This window comes from Pristiophorus japonicus, chromosome 30 (assembly GCF_044704955.1).
Source record: "Pristiophorus japonicus isolate sPriJap1 chromosome 30, sPriJap1.hap1, whole genome shotgun sequence".
Classification (NCBI taxonomy): domain Eukaryota; kingdom Metazoa; phylum Chordata; class Chondrichthyes; family Pristiophoridae; genus Pristiophorus; species Pristiophorus japonicus.
In genome coordinates this window covers 9,537,289-9,555,286 of record NC_092006.1, presented here as the reverse complement: position 1 = coordinate 9,555,286, position 17,998 = coordinate 9,537,289, and the positions used below count along the sequence as shown (strand labels likewise).

Sequence of the window (17,998 nt, the reverse complement as noted above, 5' to 3'; positions counted from 1 at the left end):
TCTCTGTAACCCCCTCCAGCCCCTACACACCTCCCTATCTCTGTAACCTCCTCCAGCCCCTACACCCCTCCCTATCTCTGTAACCTCCTCCAGCCCCTATCCCCTCCCTATCTCTGTAACTTCCTCCAGCCCCTACCCCCCTCCCTATCTCTATAACCTCCTCCAGCCCCTACACCCCCCCCATCTCTGTAACCTCCTCCAGCCCCTACACCCCTCCCTATCTCTGTAACCTCCTCCAGCCCCTACACCCCTCCCTATCTCTGTAGCCTCCTCCAGCCCCTACACCCCTCCCTATCTCTGTAACCTATTCCAGCCCTGACACCCCTTCCTATTTCTGTAACCTCCTCCAGCCCCTACACCCCTTCCTATCTCTGTAACCTCCTCCAGCCCCTATATCCCTCCCTATCCCTGTGATCTCCTCCAGCCCCCACACCCTTCCCTATCCCTGTAATCTCCTCCAGCTCTACGACCCTCCGAGATCTCTGCGCTCCTCCAATTCTGCCCTCTTGCCCATCCCCCGATTTCCATCGCTCCACCATCGGTGACCGTGCCTTCAGCTGCCTGGGCCCCAAGCTCTGGAACTCCCTCCCTAAACCTCTCCACCTCTCTCTCCTCCTTCAAGGCGCTCCTTAAAACCCACCAAATGTTTGGTCACCTGATGTGATATCTCCTTATGTGGCTTGGTGCCAAAGTTTGTTTGATAATCGCTGCTGTGAAGCACCTCGGGTCGTTTTACTACATTGAAGGCGCTATATAAACGCAAGCTTTTGTTGCTGTTAACAGCACAGGAGGATCCCATTGGGCCCATGGAGCCCGTGCTGTGCCGGCTCTGTGACAGAGCGATCCAATCAGTCCCACTCCCCCCTGCTCTTTCCCCACAGCCCGGCACATTTCTCCCCTTCCAGTATTTACCCAATTCCTCCGTTTGAAAGTCCCGATTGAATCTGCTCCCACCGCCCTTTCAGGCAGCGCCTTCCCGATCACAACAACTCGCTGCGTCAAAAACACATTCTCCCCATCTCCCCCTCTGGTTCCATCGCCGATTATCGTCAATCTGTGTCCCTCTGGTTACCCGCCCTCCTGCCCCCGGGAACAGTCGCTCCTGATTTACTCCTCAAAACCCCTCGTGATAGTGAACCCCTCGATTAAATCTCCCCCTTAACCTTCTCTGCTCCGAGGAGAATTACACCTGACATATGAAGAAAGACTGGATCGACTCGGCTTATAGTCACTGGAATTTAGAAGAATGAGAGGGAATCTCATCGAAACATATAAAATTCTGACGGGACTGGACAGGTTAGATGCAGGAAGAATGTTCCCGATGTTGGGGAAGTCCAGAACCAGGGGTCACACAGTCTAAGGATAAGGGATAAGCCATTTAGGACCGAGATGAGGAGAAACTTCTTCACTCAGAGAATTGTGAACCTGTGGAATTCTCTACCACAGAAAGTTGTTGGGGCCAGTTCATTAGATATATTCAAAAGGGAGTTAGATGTGGCCCTTACGGCTAAAGGGATCAAGGTATATGGAGAGAAAGCAGGAATGGGGTACTGAAGTTGCATGGTCAGCCATGATCATACTGAATGGTGGTGCAGGCTCGAGGGACCAGATGGCCTACTCCTCTTATTTCTTATGTTCTTATGAGCGGCTCAGCCAGTCACATGATGTTCACAAGACTCAATAAAACCCCAGCCACTTGGGTTCGGGGGATCCACGATGGGGCAGGTGGTTGTGAGCCCGGTGGCTGAACGGGTAACGTGCCGTGTGATTGCTAAACCTTCCGCGAATAAACCAACCAGTTCTTCAGAGCAATGTGCCGCGATGAATTCTTAAGCAAAGGAAAGCACAAAGCAAATACATGACCGTCGCAGATCAGCCGTGATCTGTTTGAGGGGCGGAAGAGGCTCGAGGGGCCGAATGGCCTCCGAGCGTTCGGTTCTTTGTTCCGACGGACCTCCCCTCCTGGGCCTGGGTTACTGGCGGCGTGGTTGGGAGTTTGGTGGCAAACCGTCGGCCCGAATTCACCCCTTGTCCGTTCCTTTCAGGCGCTCATTTGAACCCCGCCGTGTCGTTCAGCCTGTGCCTGCTCGGCAGGTTCTCGTGGAAGAAGCTGCCATTCTACTGCGTGGCCCAGTTTCTGGGATCCTTCTGTGCCGCCGCCACCGCCTTCTGCGTTTACTACGGTACTTAGCGCAGCGGGAGGACGAGGCCGTTCTCTTGGCGGTGGGGGTGGGGGCCGGGGGGGGGGGGGAGGTGCTGTCGACGTGACCTCGGCGAGTTGCGAATGTGCGTTTCTGCAGATCGCGGGGCAAAGCAGAGAAGTCGCTGCAGCGCCACCGCTGGCGGGACGGTGTCATTACAGCGTGACTTGTTTACATTGCATTTCGAAGCTCCCTCAGTACCGCCCCTCCGACAGCGCGGCGCTCCCTCGGTACTTTCCCTCCGACAGCGCGGCGCTCCCTCAGTACTGCCCCTCCGACAGAGCGGCGCTCCCTCAGTACTGCCCCTCCGACAGTGCGGTGCTCCCTCAGTACAGCCCCTCCGACAGTGCGGCGCTCCCTCAGTACCGCCCCTCCGACAGTGCGGCGCTCCCTCAGTACCGCCCCTCCGACAGTGCGGCGCTCCCTCAGTACCGCCCCTCCGACAGTGCGGCGCTCCCTCAGTACTGCCCCTCCGACACCGCGGCGCTCCCTCAGTGCTCCCTCAGTACTGCCCCTCCGACAGTGCGGCGCTCCCTCAATACTGCCCCTCCGACAGCGCGGCGCTCCCTCAGTACTGCCCCTCCGACAGTGCGGCGCTCCCTCATTACCGCCCCTCCGACAGTGCGGCGCTCCCTCATTACCGCCCCTCCGACAGTGCGGCGCTCCCTCAGTACCGCCCCTCCGACAGTGCGGCGCTCCCTCAGTACTGCCCCTCCGACAGTGCGGCGCTCCCTCAGTACCGCCCCTCCGACAGTGTGGCACTCCCTCAGCACTGCCCCTCCGACAGTGCGGCGCTCCCTCAGTACCGCCCCTCCGACAGTGTGGCACTCCCTCAGCACTGCCCCTCCGACAGTGCGGCGCTCCCTCAGTACTGCCCCTCCGACAGTGCGGCGCTCCCTCAGTACTGCCCCTCCGACACCGCGGCGCTCCCTCAGTGCTCCCTCAGTACTGCCCCTCCGACAGCGCGGCGCTCCCTCAGTACTGCCCCTCCGACAGTGCGGCGCTCCCTCAGTACTGCCCCTCCGACAGTGAGACTCTCCCTCAGCACTGGCACTGAGAGCATGGGCCTGGATTATGGGCTCGAGTCCCTCGAACGGGGGCTGTGACCCAGGAACGTCTGACTCCGAGGCGAGAGAGAGAGAGAGAGAGTGCCAGCAACTGAGTCACGGCTGACGCCTCATTAATGATGTCACTCCTCTTTAATTAGATGCGATACATCAGTATGGCAACGGGAATCTGACCGTCACTGGCCCAAGAGGGACAGCAGGAATCTTTGCTACCTACCCTGCAACAGGCATCAGTACTCGTAATGCTTTCATTACCGAGGTAAGCTCGATTCTTTCTCTCGTCTGGCATCCTGAGTCATGATCGGGGAACGTGGGAACTTTAGAACTAGAGGAAGTAATTCAGCTGCTCAGACCAGTTGCTCCGAGAACATGCAAAAGGACATAGACAGGCTAAGTGAGTGGGCAAAAATTTGGCAGATGGAGTATAATGTTGGAAAGTGTGAGGTCATGCACTTTGGCAGAAAAAAAATCAAAGAGCAAGTTATTATTTAGACGGAGAAAGATTGCAAAGTGCTGCAGTACAGCGGGACCTGGGGGTACTTGTACATGAAGCACAAAAGGTTAGTATGCAGGTACAGCAAGTGATCAGGAAGGCCAATGGAATCTTGGCCTTTATTGCAAAGGGGATGGAGTATAAAAGCAGGGAAATCCTGCTACAGTTATACAGGGTATTGGTGAGGCCACACCTGGAGTACTGCGTGCAGTTTTGGTTTCCATATTTACGAAAGGATATACTTGCTTTGGAGGCAGTTCAGAGAAGGTTCACTCGGTTGATTCCGAGGATGAGGGGGTTGACTTATGAGGAAAGGTTGAGGAGGTTGGGCCTCTACTCATTGGGATTCAGAAGAATGAGAGGTGATCTTATCGAAACGTATCAGATTATGAGGGGGGCTCGACAAGGTGGATGCAGAGAGGATGTTTCCACTGATGGGGGAGACTAGAACTAGGGGGCATGGTCTTAGAATAAAGGGCCGCCCATTTAAAACTGAGATGAGGAGGAATTTCTTCTCTCAGAGGGTTGTAAATCTGTGGAATTCTCTGCCTCAGAGAGCTGTGGAAGCTGGGACATTGAATATATTTAAGACAGAAATAGACAGTTTCTTAACCGATAAGGAGATAAGGAGGCGGGCAGGGAAGTGGAGCTGAGTCCATGATCGGATCAGCCATGATCGTATTAAATGGCGGAGCAGGCTCGAGGGGCCGAATGGCCGACTCCTGCTCCAATTTCTTATGTTCTTATATAGCTTCTCTCTATCGAGGCTTTCAAATCCGTTTAACATCTTAAACACCTTGATCAGATCTCCCCCTCAATCTTCGACACTCGAGGGAACAGAAGCCTGGTCTGTGCCCTCGGGATTTAACCCTTTCAGCCCCCGGGTATCATTCTGGGGAATCTGCCCCGCTCCCCGCTCCGAGGCCGAAGTATCCTCCCTGAGTGGCGGGGGCCCAGAACTGGACCCAGTTACTCCCCACGGGGTCTGACCAGAGCTCTGTACAACTGAGACATCCCTTCCTCCTGTGCGTGGCAGGGATTCGATCGGGTGGATCGAGAGAGGAACGGTTTCCTCCGTTGGGAGGGGGTCAGAACAAGGGGGGGCGTCACCTTAAAATTCGAGCCAGGCCGTTCAGGGCTGACGTCAGGGAGCACTTCTTCACACAAAGGGCCGCGGGAATCGGGAACTCTCTCCCCACCAAAGGGCAGTGGATTCTGGGCGGTCAATTGGACCTTTGAAGACTGGGCTCACCCGATTATTGTTGGATAAGGAGACCGAGGTAGGCTGGGCAAAGATTGGGAAAATGAAGTTGAGGTGCAAAGCAGGCCTGATCTAATTGAATGGCGGAGCAGGCTCGAGGAACTGACTGAGCTCTTCCTCTTCCTGTGTTCACCGCCCCACCCTGTCAACAGTGGTGCAGTGGGCAGCTCTCACTCTCTCGCCTCGGAATCAGGAGGTCGTGGGTTCGAGTCCCGCTCCAGAGACTTGAGCACAAGATCCAGGCCGACACTCCCAGTGCCAGTGCTGAGGGAGCACCGTACTGTCGGAGGGGCGGTACTGAGGGAGCACCGTACTGTCGGAGGGGCGGTACTGAGGGAGCACTGTACTGTCGGAGGGGCGGTACTGAGGGAGCGCCGCACTGTCGGAGGGGCGGTACTGAGGGAGCGCCGCACTGTCGAAGGGGCGGTACTGAGGGAGCGCCGTACTGTCGGAGGGGCGGTACTGAGGGAGCACCGTACTGTCGGAGGGGCGGTACTGAGGGAGCACCGTACTGTCGGAGGGGCGGTACTGAGGGAGCACCGTACTGTCGGAGGGGCAGTACTGAGGGAGCGCCGCACTGTCGAAGGGGCGGGACTGAGGGAGCACCGTACTGTCGGAGGGGCGGTACTGAGGGAGCACCGTACTGTCGGAGGGGCGGTACTGAGGGAGCACCGTGCTGTCGGAGGGGCAGTACTGAGGGAGCGCCGCACTGTCGGAGGGGCAGTACTGAGGGAGCGCCGCACTGTCGAAGGGGCGGTACTGAGGGAGCACCGTACTGTCGGAGGGGCAGTACTGAGGGAGCGCCGCACTGTCGGAGGGGCGGTACTGAGGGAGCACCGTACTGCCGGAGGGGCAGTACTGAGGGAGCGCCGCACTGTCGGAGGGGCGGTACTGAGGGAGCACCGTACTGTCGGAGGGGCGGTACTGAGGGAGCACCGTACTGCCGGAGGGGCAGTACTGAGGGAGCGCCGCACTGTCGGAGGGGCAGTACTGAGGGAGCGCCGCACTGTCGGAGGGGCGGTACTGAGGGAGCGCCGCACTGTCGGAGGGGCAGTACTGAGGGAGCGCCGCACTGTCGGAGGGGCAGTACTGAGGGAGAATTGCACTGTCGGTGGGGCAGTACTGAGGGAGCGCCGCACTGTCGGAGGGGCGGCACTGAGGGAGCGCCGCACTGTCGGAGGGGCGGTACTGAGGGAGCGCCGCACTGTCGGAGGGGCGGTACTGAGGGAGAACTGGGCTGTCAGAGGGGCAGTACTGCGGGAGTGCCGCACTGTCGGAGGTGCCGTCTTTCGGATGAGACGTTAAACCAAGGCCCCGTCTGCCCTCTCAGGTGGACGTAAAATATCGCCCGGCCACTACTTCGAAGAAGAGCAGGGGTCGGTGCCCTGGAGCCAATATTTATCCCTCAATCAACAGCAATGTGATAATGACCCACATTATCTGGGTGATTATCACATTGCTGTGCGTGGGAGCTTGCTGTGCGCAAATTGGCCGCCGCGTTTCCCACAATACAACAGCGACCACGCTCCCAAAAGCATTTCATTGGCTGTGAAGCACTCTGAGACATCCGGTGGTCGTGAAAGGCGCTATATAAATTCAAGTCTCTCTTTATTGAAGGTGCGGTACAAAGTTTGAAGGGGTGTTAATTTTGCACCAATCTCGCCTCTCCACAGATTGTCGCCACGGCTGTCTTGCTGATCTGTATTCTGTGTGTGGTGGACGAGAAAAACGCAGGGGCTCCACCGTTCATGCGCCCCCCCCTGATCGCTGTCTCTGTGCTCATCATCGGGATAGGGTTAGGCGCCAACACTGGCTATGCCATTAACCCGGCAAGGGACTTCGCACCCCGACTGTTCACCTACCTTGCTGGGTGGGGCGTCGAAGTATTCACGTAAGTACACGTCACATTTACAGCGGCTTCCGTAGAACCTTCATGCAACTACATGGACATTCCACTGAATTACACCGAATTTACATAGAACAGCATTGGATTTACATAGGACCCAGTAGAATTTACATAGAATTATAATAAAATTGACATCGAATTTGCACCAAATTTACATAGAATTTATATAAAATGACATCGCATTTGCATAACATTTACATAGAAGTCACATAGATTTCATATAATTTACACAGGATTACATAGAATATAAGTAGAATTTACAACAAATTTACTTAGAATTTACATAAATTACATAGAATTTACATAGCAATTACATAAACAACATAGAATTTACATAGAAAGTACATAAACAAAATAGAATTTACATAGAAATTACATACATTATATAGAATTTACATATAAATTACATAAAGTATATAGAATGTACATAGAAATTACATAAACAAAATAGAATTTACATAGAAATTACATACATTATATAGAATTTACATATAAATTATATAAAGTCTTTAGAATGTACATAGAAATTACATAAACAAAATAGAATTTACAGAGAAATTAATTAAATTATATAGAATTTACATAGAAATTACATAAATTATACAGAATTTACATAGAGATTGCATAAATTATATTGCATTTACATAGAAATTACATAAACACAATATAATTTACGTATAAATTACATAAATTATGTAGAATTTACATAGAAATTACATAAACTACGTAGAAGTGACAGAGAAATTACATAAACTATATAGAATTTACGCAGAATACCCAGTCTCTGACCCGCTCTTGTGGTCACAGTATTTATGTGGCTGGTCCAGTGAAGTTTCTGGTCAATGGTGACCCCCAGGATGTTGATGGTGGGGGATTCAGCGATGGGAATGCCGTTGAATGTCAAGGGACGGTGGTTAGACTCTCGCTTGTTGGTGACGGTCATTGCCTGGCACTTGTGTGGGTGGGAATGTTACTTGCAACTTATCAGCCCAAGCCTCCAGTTCCTCTGGTTGTGGCAGCAAGTTCCACATTCTCACCGCTCTCTGGGTAAAGAAGTTTCTCCTGAATTCCCCATTGGGTTTATCAGTGACTGTCTGATATTGATGGGCCCCGAGTTCTGGTCTCCCCCACAAGTGGAAACATCTTCACTACTTCTACCGATCGAACTCCTTCATAACTGTTAACGACCTCGATCCATCTCCGCCCTCCCACTCCCACCACGCCCATCATGGCCCTCTTGCGCACAGCTCCAAGCCAGGATTGTCGTGACTTTGCGAAGGGAACGTGTCGATTAAACGTGTATCGAGCTTTGGTTCGACCACATTTGGAGCACCGCGTACAGTTCTGGTCACAAGAACATAGGAAATAGGAGCAGGAGTCGGCCATTCGGCCCCTCGAGCCTGCTCCGCCATCCAATCAGATCACGGCTGATCTTCGACCTCAACTCCACTTTCCCGCCCGATGCCTCGATTCCCTTAATATCCAAAAATCGACCGATCTCAGCCTTGAATATACTCAGCGACTGAGCCCCCACAGCCCTCTGGGGCAGAGAATCCCAAAGATTCACCACCCTCTGAGTGAAGAAATTCCTCCTCATCTCAGTCCTCAATGGCCGACCCCTTATCCTGAGACTGTGTGACCCCCTGGTTCTAGACTCCCCAGCCCGGGGGGAAACACCCTCCCTGCATCTACCCTGTCAAGCCCCCTCAGAATCTTGTACGTTTACAAAGGTTAGGTCGCAAGAGGTCTTTAAAAACATGAAAGGTTTTGATAGAGCGGATACAGAGAGAATGTTTCCCCTTGTGGGGGAGACCAGGACTAGGAGACCATCAATATCAGACAGTCACTGATAAACCCAATGGGGGAATTCAGGAGAAACTTCTTTAGCCAGAGAGCGGTGAGAATATGGAACTCGCTGCCACAGGGAGGGGTTGAGGCGAATAGTATCGATGTATTTAAGGGGAGGCTGGACAAGCGTATGAGGGAGAAGGGAATGGAAGGTTACGCTGATAGATTTAGATGGGGAAAGACGGGAGGAGGCTCGAGTGGAGCATAAACGCCGGCACGGACTGGTTGGGCTGAACGGCCCGTTTCTGTGCCGTATAACCGATGGGGCAGCACACTCGCTTCTGAGTCAGTAGGTTGTGGGTTCAAGTCCCACTCCAGAGACCTGAGCATAAAAATCTAGGCTGACATTCCAGTGCAGTGCTGAGGGAGCGCCCCACTGTCGGAGGGGCAGTACTGAGGGAGCACCGTACTGCGCTGCCGGAGGGGCGGTACTGAGGGAGCACCGTACTGTCGGAGGGGCAGTACTGAGGGAGCGCCGCACTGTCGGAGGGGCAGTACTGAGGGAGCTCTGCACTGTCGGAGGGGCAGTACTGAGGGAGCGCCGCACTGTCGGAGGGGCGGTACTGAGGGAGCGCCGCACTGTCGGAGGGGCAGTACTGAGGGAGCGCCGCACTGTCGGAGGGGCGGTACTGAGGGAGCGCCGCACTGTCGGAGGGGCAGTACTGAGGGAGCGCCGCACTGTCGGAGGGGCAGTACTGAGGGAGCGCCGCACTGTCGGAGGGGCGGTACTGAGGGAGCGCCGCACTGTCGGAGGGGCAGTACTGAGGGAGCGCCGCACTGTCGGAGGGGCGGTACTGAGGGAGCGCCGCACTGTCGGAGGGGCAGTACTGAGGGAGCGCCGCACTGTCGGAGGGGTGGTACTGAGGGAGCGCCGCACTGTCGGAGGGGCAGTACTGAGGGAGCGCCGCACTGTCGGAGGGGCGGTACTGAGGGAGCGCCGCACTGTCGGAGGGGCGGTACTGAGGGAACGCCGCACTGTCGGAGGGGCAGTACTGAGGGAGCTCTGCACTTTCGGAGGGGTGGTACTGAGGGAGCTCCGCACTGTCGGAGGGGCAGTGCTGAGGGAGCGCCGCACTGTCGGAGGGGCAGTACTGAGAGAGCGCCGCACTGTCGGAGGGGCAGTACTGAGGGAGCGCCGCACTGCGCTGTCAGAGGGGCAGTACTGAGGGAGCGCTGCACTGTCGGAGGGGCAGGACTGAGGGAGCACCGCACTGTCGGAGGGGCAGTACTGAGGGAGCGCCGCACTGTCGGAGGGGCAGTACTGAGGGAGCGCCGCACTGTCGAAGGGGCCGTCTTTCGGATGAGACATTAAACCGAGGCCCCGTCTGCCCCCTCGGGTGGATGTAAAAGATCCCTGGGCCACTATTGGAAGAAGAGCAGGGGGAGTTCTCCCCGGTGTCCTGGGGCCGATATTTATCCCTCAACCAACATCACTAAAACAGCTGATCCGGGTCATTGTCACATTGCTGTGTGTGGGAGCTTGCTGTGCGCAAATTGAGCTGCCGCGTTTCCCACAATACAACGGTGACCGCACTCCAAAAAAAGTACTTCATTGGCTGTGAAGCGCCTTGAGACGTCCGGTGTTCGTGAAAGGCGCTATAGAAATGCAAGTCTTCCTTTGTTCTTTGTGTTGCTGATTGTCTCGTTCCCGCAGGGCCGGAAATGGATGGTGGTGGATCCCTCTGGTGGCACCAATGCTCGGCGGCCCGCTCGGCTGCCTGGCCTACGAACTAATCGTCGAGTTGCACCACGAAGACGCCAAGGTGCTCGAAGTCCGGGCCCTGCCGGCCACAGAGGAGGCCGAGGAGACCGCAGTGCATGCCGTGTAGGCCTCGCTCTACCTTTGCCCCATTCGCCCCTCGCCTTTTTCCCGGCCCTCAAACCGAGCCACGCATCCCATCGAGCGGCGGGCGATCGCCAAGACGAATCTCCGCGGCAACCGGAAGGGGCGGGTGGGTGGCCGGGCTGCGGAGCGGGGACCGAACAGAGGCCGGGTCCTTTCCCCGTGCGCCCCCATACTCACCCATCCCTTTGCGGAACTGTGACTCCTTGCTCGTAAAACTCTCCCGCCCACCCATGCCCCCGACCTGCAAACTCCAGCCAGGGACCTGGGCTGGCTCTTGGGAGTTTCCCTTGGCCTTGACTTGGGAGACGGAGCCCTGTGTGATGGATTTGCCTTGTGGCTTCTTTGCACACACGTCGCCGTTAAGAACCCGTCGGTTTTGTTCGCAACGGTTTGGCACGTTGCCGGTTCATCCACCGGGCTCACGACTGCATACCTCATCCCCCTGAATGCCAAGTGGCCGGGGTTTTATTGAGTCTTGTGCCAAGCCAGCTCCACAGACCCCTGAGCATGCTCACGTGTGCGCACATTACAGCCCGAGTGCGGGGGGGGGCGAATTTCCAGAACCCGGCCCGTGAGGCTGAGGGAGGGGGGTGGGGGGAGGTTGGGAGGGGAAGGGAGGGCGGTTGGCGAGGGACCTAACCCGCGTTGGGAGTTCCTGCAGCCTTGGCCTCAAGTAGACCCCGGGCTAGGCTCGGAGGCCGGGACAATGGGAGGTTAGTCCCAGCGGTGGGCTGGGGAACTTGGGTCTTCCGGAACTCCTCAAAACTCTGACCTTGCTCCTTCTTTTTTAAAAAAAAAACAAAATTGTTTATTTACTGTCCCCCGGACTTTCCCTCCAAGTTGCATCTAAATGAGGAGCTGTGATGGAATTCATTAAAGCTGTTTGAATGAGGATAACCGTCTCCCTTTTGTGGTTTATAGAAACATAGAAACATAGAAAATAGGTGCAGGAACAGGCCATTCGGCCCTTCGAGCCTGCACCGCCATTCAATGAGTTCATGGCTGAACATTCAACTTCAGTATCCCATTCCTGCTTTCTCGCCATACCCCTCGATCCCCCTAGTAGTAAGGACTACATCTAACTCCTTTTTGAATATATTTAGTGAATTGGCCTCAACAACTTTCTGTGGTAGAGAATTCCACAGATTCACCACTCTCTGGGTGAAGAAGTTTCTCCTCATCTCGGTCCTAAATGGCTTACCCCTTATCCTTAGACTGTGTCCCCTGGTTCCGGACTTCCCCAACACTGGGAACATTCTTCCTGCATCTAACCTGTCGAAACCCATCAGAATTTTAAACGTTTCTATGAGGTCCCCTCTCATTCTTCTGAACTCCAGTGAATACAAGCCCAGTTGATCCAGTCTTTCTTGATAGGTCAGTCCTGCCATCCCGGGAATCAGTCTGGTGAACCTTCGCTGCACTCCCTCAATAGCAAGAATGTCCTTCCTCAGGTTAGGAGACCAAAATTGTACACAATATTCCAGGTGTGGCCTCACCAAGGCCCTGTACAACTGTAGCAACACCTCCCTGCCCCTGAACTCAAATCCCCTCGCTATGAAGGCCAACATGAAATTTGCTTTCTTAACCGCCTGCTGTACCTGCATGCCAACCTTCAATGACTGATGTACCATGACACCCAGGTCTCGTTGCACCTTCCCCTTTCCATTCAGATAATAGTCTGTTTCTCTGTTTTTACCACCAAAGTGGATAACCTCACATTTATCCACATTATACTTCATCTGCCATGCATTTGTCCACTCACCTAACCTATCCAAGTCACTCTGCAGCCTCATAGCATCCTCCTCGCAGATCACACTGCCACCCAACTTAGTGTCATCCACAAATTTGGAGATACTACATTTAATCCCCTCGTCTAAATCGTTAATGTACAGTGTAAACAGCTGGGGCCCCAGCACAGAACCTTGCGGTACCCCACTAGTCACTGCCTGCCATTCTGAAAAGTCCCCATTTACTCCTACTCTTTGCTTCCTGTCTGACAACCAGTTCTCAATCCACGTCAGCACACTACCCCCAATCCCATTTGCTTTAACTTTGCACATTAATCTCTTGTGTGGGACCTTGTCGAAAGCCTTCTGAAAGTCCAAATATACCACATCAACTGGTTCTCCCTTGTCCACTCTACTGGAAACATCCTCAAAAAATTCCAGAAGGTTTGTCAAGCATGATTTCCCTTTCACAAATCCATGCTGACTTGGACCTATCGTGTCACCTCTTTCCAAATGCGCTGCTATGACATCCTTAATAATTGATTCCATCATTTTACCCACTACTGAGGTCAGGCTGACCGGTCTATAATTCCCTGTTTTCTCTCTCCCACATTTTTTTAAAAGTGGGGTTACATTGGCAACCCTCCACTCCATAGGAACTGATCCAGAGTCAATGGAATGTTGGAAAATGACTGTCAATGAATCCGCTATTTCCAAGGCCACCTCCTTAAGTACTCTGGGATGCAGTCCATCAGGCCCTGGGGATTTATCGGCCTTCAATCCCATCAATTTCCCCAACACAATTTCCCGACTAATAAGGATTTCCCTCAGTTCCTCCTCCTTACTAGACCCTCTGACCCCTTTTATATCCGGAAGGTTGTTTGTGTCCTCCTTAGTGAATACCTGCCCGGGGCACTGGGTAACACGACACAAATACCGCAGGCCAAGAGCAAAAAGGGGACATCGGCGAGCTCGGCCTGAACACCACGGGCCGGCGGAACGTTCCGGGCCCCGCTGGGACTGATGCCGCCGTAGGGAGCAGGGCCGCTCGCTGACATCTTGCTGAGGGCTTCCTCCAAGGATACTGGGATGAAGGTGCGAGTTTTTCCTCCCTCCTTCCCTCCCTCCCTCCCTCTAGCTCCCTCCTTCCTTTCCTCATTTCCTCCCTCCCACTCTCCTTCCCTCCCTTCCTCCCTCCCTTCCCTTCCTTCCCTCCTTCCCTTCCTCTCTCCCTCCTCCCTCCCTCTCCCTCCCCCTCTCTCTCTCTCCCTCCCTCCTTCCCTCACTTTGTCCCTCCATCCCTCCCTCCCTCTCTCGCTCTCTCACCTTCCCTCCCTCCCCCCTCTCTCTCTTTCTCTCCCTCCATCCCTCCCTCCCTTCTTCCCTCCCTCCCTCTCTCTCTCTCTCTCCCTCCCTCCTTCCCACCCTCCCTCTCTCTCTCTCTCCCTCCATCCCTCCCTCCCTCCCTCCGTCTCTCTCTCTCTCCCCCCCTCCCTCTCCCTCCCTCCCTTCTTCCCTCCATCCCTCCCTCCCTCTCTCCCTCCCTCTCTCTCTCTCTCTCTCTCCCTCCCTCCATCCCTCCCTCTCTCTCTCCCTCCATCCCTCCCTCCATCCCTCCCTCTCTCTCTCTCTCTCTCTCCCTCCCTCCCTCCATCCCTCCCTCCCTCCCTCCCTCTCTCTCTCTCTCTCTCTCTCCCTCCCTCCCTCCCTCTCTCCCTCCCTCCCCCCCAAGTGTGGGGATTGGGATCTGAACTTGTGAGTGCCCCACACACTGCGCTCAGTTTGGACCAATGGGGTGGCCCCTTACTGTAAGTTGTGTCATGTATCTTACATTATTATATATAACTGTATCCTAACATGCTATACATGACTGTAATAAGATATGACCTGTAACCACCAGCATACCTTACCACCAGGGGTGCACTTGCAAGAGACAGGTATATAAGGACAGGTCTCAGGCAAGTGCAGCATTCCAGAGCTGTGAAATAAAGGTGCAGGTCCAGAGTGACCTTGACTTCACTACATGCCTCGTGTGAATCTGTACTGAGGGGACAGGACTTTACAGTGGCGACGAGTTACGGGATTACAGAATCCACAGAATGGTGAACAACGGATCAGATGAAAAGTGCAATGCGGGAGACAATTGGGAGGACTTTATAGAAAGGCTCCAGCAAAGCTTTGTAACCAAAGACTGGTTAGGCGACGATAAGGCAGACAAGAGAAGAGCCCATCTCTTGACCAGCTGTGGCTCGAAAACATACGCTTTAATGAAGGATCTGTTGGCACCCGAGAAACCAGCAAGCAAGTCGTTTGAAGAATTGAGCACACCGGTAAGAGACCACCTGAAGCCAGCGAGCAGCCTACACATGGCCAGACACAGGTTCTACAACTACAGATGCTGTGTGGGCCAGAGCATACCCGACTTCGTGGCGGAACTTCGGAGGTTGGCTAGTTTATGTGAGTTCTCCGACGAACTGAGGAGAGAAATGCTGAGAGACTTTTTTATTGAAGGAATAGGCCACGCAGACAGATTCCTAAAGCTCATAGAGACCAAGAACCTGACCTTAGAGGCAGCAGCACTGGTTGCACAGACATTCTTAGTAGGGGAAGAAGAAACGAGGTTGATTTACAATGCAGGTACGACAACTAACGAAATATTGGAACAAGAAGTTCACAGCACTAAACAAGCTGCTACCCCCACACACAGACAAAACCGGGAGAACAGGTTCTCGACAGCAGGCAGAAGCCATCAAGGGCCACAGGAACGGCCGTTCACACCTCATCAACCCACAATGCGAGCAATCAACTACAAACTGAGAGAAGCTCGAGAGATCAGACAGACGCAATGGAACAGGTCTGTGCTGGAGGTGTGGGGGTGGGCACTCGTCAAGGGGATGTTGATTTCAGCAGGCTGTTTGCAGGAACTGTGAATATACAGGGCATTTGGCCCGCATGTGCAAAAAAAAGCAGCTCGGCTGGTATACGAATCGAATGGGTCAGAAAGCGGACCAGAAGATGGTGGGGACAGTACCTGGGACACTGATGTACAGCGGGTCAACACGATCAATGGCCGCTGCTCCTACAACAGGACACCTCCTATAATGATGAGGGTCCTACTCAACGGGATATCTGTCAACATGGAGCTGGATACGGGAGCGAGTGAATCTCTCATGGGCGCTCAACAATTTGAACAACTGTGGCCACATAAAAGAGACAGACCAAAACTCACAAGGGTTGACACCAAACTAAGGACCTATACCAAAGAAATCGTACCAGTCCTCGGCAGCGCCATGCTCTCTGTCACACACAAAGGGACAGTGAACTGACTTTCCCTGTGGATTGTCCCCGGAGACCCTCCAGCACTGCTGGGGAGAAGCTGGCTGGCAAAACTAAACTGGAAATGGGATGATGTCCATGCCATGTCATTAGAGGAACGGACCTCCTGCTCAACAGTTATAAAGCGATTTGAACATCTCTTTCAGCCAGGTGTGGGCACTTTCAAAGGGGCCAAAGTCAAAATCTACATCACACAGGATGCTAGACCGGTCCATCACAAGGCCAGAGCTGTACCCTATGTGATGAGGGAAAAGATTGAACACGAACTAGACAGGCTTCTGCGGGAAGGCATTATATCACCTGTGGAATTTAGCGACTGGGCAAGTCCCATTGTCCCAGTCATGAAGCCTGATGGATCCGTACGAATCTGTGGGGACTACAAATCCACCATAAACAGAGTCTCCCTACAGGACCAGTACCCGCTGCCCAGAGCGGAGGACTTATTTGCCACATTGGCTGGAGGTAAACTTTTCTCAAAATTAGACCTCACATCTGCGTATATGACGCAAGAATTGACCGAGGAATCCAAGCTACTCACCACCATCAACACACATCGAGGCCTTTTCATGTACAATCGATGTCCATTCGGCATCAGGTCGGCAGCTGCCATATTCCAGCGCAACATGGAGAGTCTGCTCAAGTCCATCCCGGGGACGGTTGTATTTCAAGATGACATACTTATCACGGGCAGGGACACCGACTCCCATCTCCGTAATTTGGAGGAAGTACTAAAGCGGTTGGATCGGGTAGGCCTACAAGTCAAGAAATCCAAGTGCCTGTTTCTCGCACCCGGGGTTGAATTTTTGGACAGAAGGATTGCCGCTGATGGAATCCGCCCAACAGAGTCCAAAACAGAAGCAATTCGCCTGGCACCCAGGCCCCGGAATGTCTCAGAACTGCGCGCCTTTCTCGGGCTACTCAATTACTTTGGGAACTTTATGCAGAACTTAAGCACACTGCTGGAGCCTTTCCACGTGCTACTCAGGAAGGGGTGCGATTGGTTTTGGGGGGATGCCCAGGAACGCGCCTTCAATAAGGCACGCAACCTTCTGTGTTCCAACAGTGTTTTGACTTTCTTTGATCCAGGTAAAAAGCTAGTTCTCACATGCGATGCGTCAGCGTATGGGATTGTTTGCGTTTTGCAACATGTCAATAGTGCGGGCAAATTAAGATCCATAGCTTGTGCCTCCAGGTCACTTTCGCGGGCGGAGCGCGGGTACGGAATGGTGGAGAAGGAGGCACTCGCGTGCGTGTACGGTGTCAAAATGATGCACCAATACCTTTTCGGGGCCAAGTTCGCATTAGAAACCGACCACAAGCCCCTCACGTCCCTCCTATCCGAGAGCAAGGCAATAAACGCCAACGCCTCGGCGCGAATTAAACAGTGGGCACTCATGCTGGCGTCCTACGACTATACCGTAAGGCACAGACCAGGCACAGATAACTGTGCCGACGTGCTCAGCAGGCTACCCCTGGCGACCACGGAAGGGTCTGACGAACAGGACTGTGAGATAGTCCTGGCAATCAATGCCTTTGAGTCCACAGGTTCGCCCATGACGGCTCGCCAAATCAGAGCCTGGACGGCCAGCGACCCCACGTTATCCTTAGTAAAAAGATGTATCCTAACCCGTGACTGGGCAGAGGCTCGCGATGCCTGCCCTGAGGAATTAAAACCCTTTCACAGGCGCATGCATGAGCTATCACTACAAGCAGACTGCCTGATGTGGGGCAGCCGAGTAGTCATGCCTCTGCGAGGCAGAGAGGCATTTGTCCAGGAGCTCCACCGCGAGCACCCGGGGATCGTTCTCATGAAGGCCATAGCCAGATCCCACGTCTGGTGGCCTGGTATTGACGTGGACTTGGAGCTCTGCGTCCGAAGGTGCACCATTTGTGCCCAACTTAGCAATGCCCCCAAGGAGGCTCCACTGAGCCCCTGGCCCTGACCTACCAAACCGTGGTCGCGGGTGCATGTAGACTATGCGGGCCCATTCATGGGCAAAATGTTCCTCGTAGTTGTAGATGCATTTTCAAAGTGGATCGAATACACCATTTTAAACTCGAGCACAACCTCCACCACTGTGGAGAGCCTCGCAACCATGTTTGCAACGCACGGAATCCCTGACATATTGGTCAGTGACAATGGTCCGTGCTTCACCAGCGCAGAATTCCAAGACTTTATAATTGACCACGGCATAAATCACGTCAAGACGGCACCGTTCAAGCCGGCCTCCAACGGCCAGGCGGAGAGAGCAGTGCAAATCATTAAACAAGGCACGCTTAAATTCCAAGGTCCCACGCTGCAGGGTCGCCTGT

The 17,998-nt window shown here is 54.1% G+C and overlaps 1 protein-coding gene across 1 annotated transcript in view; it reads left to right on the top strand.

The window, feature by feature from the left end:
- Positions 1 to 11,191, top strand: part of LOC139240111 (aquaporin-9-like) — a 32,941-nt gene extending 21,750 nt beyond the window's left edge. The window contains exons 4-7 of the mRNA XM_070868487.1: positions 2,046 to 2,183; positions 3,409 to 3,527; positions 6,696 to 6,913; positions 10,431 to 11,191. Of these exons, the coding sequence (XP_070724588.1) occupies positions 2,046 to 2,183; positions 3,409 to 3,527; positions 6,696 to 6,913; positions 10,431 to 10,605 (650 nt within the window). The 3' untranslated portion in view covers positions 10,606 to 11,191. The remainder of the gene's footprint in view (positions 1 to 2,045; positions 2,184 to 3,408; positions 3,528 to 6,695; positions 6,914 to 10,430) is intronic.
- Positions 11,192 to 17,998: the final 6,807 nt, after the last annotated feature.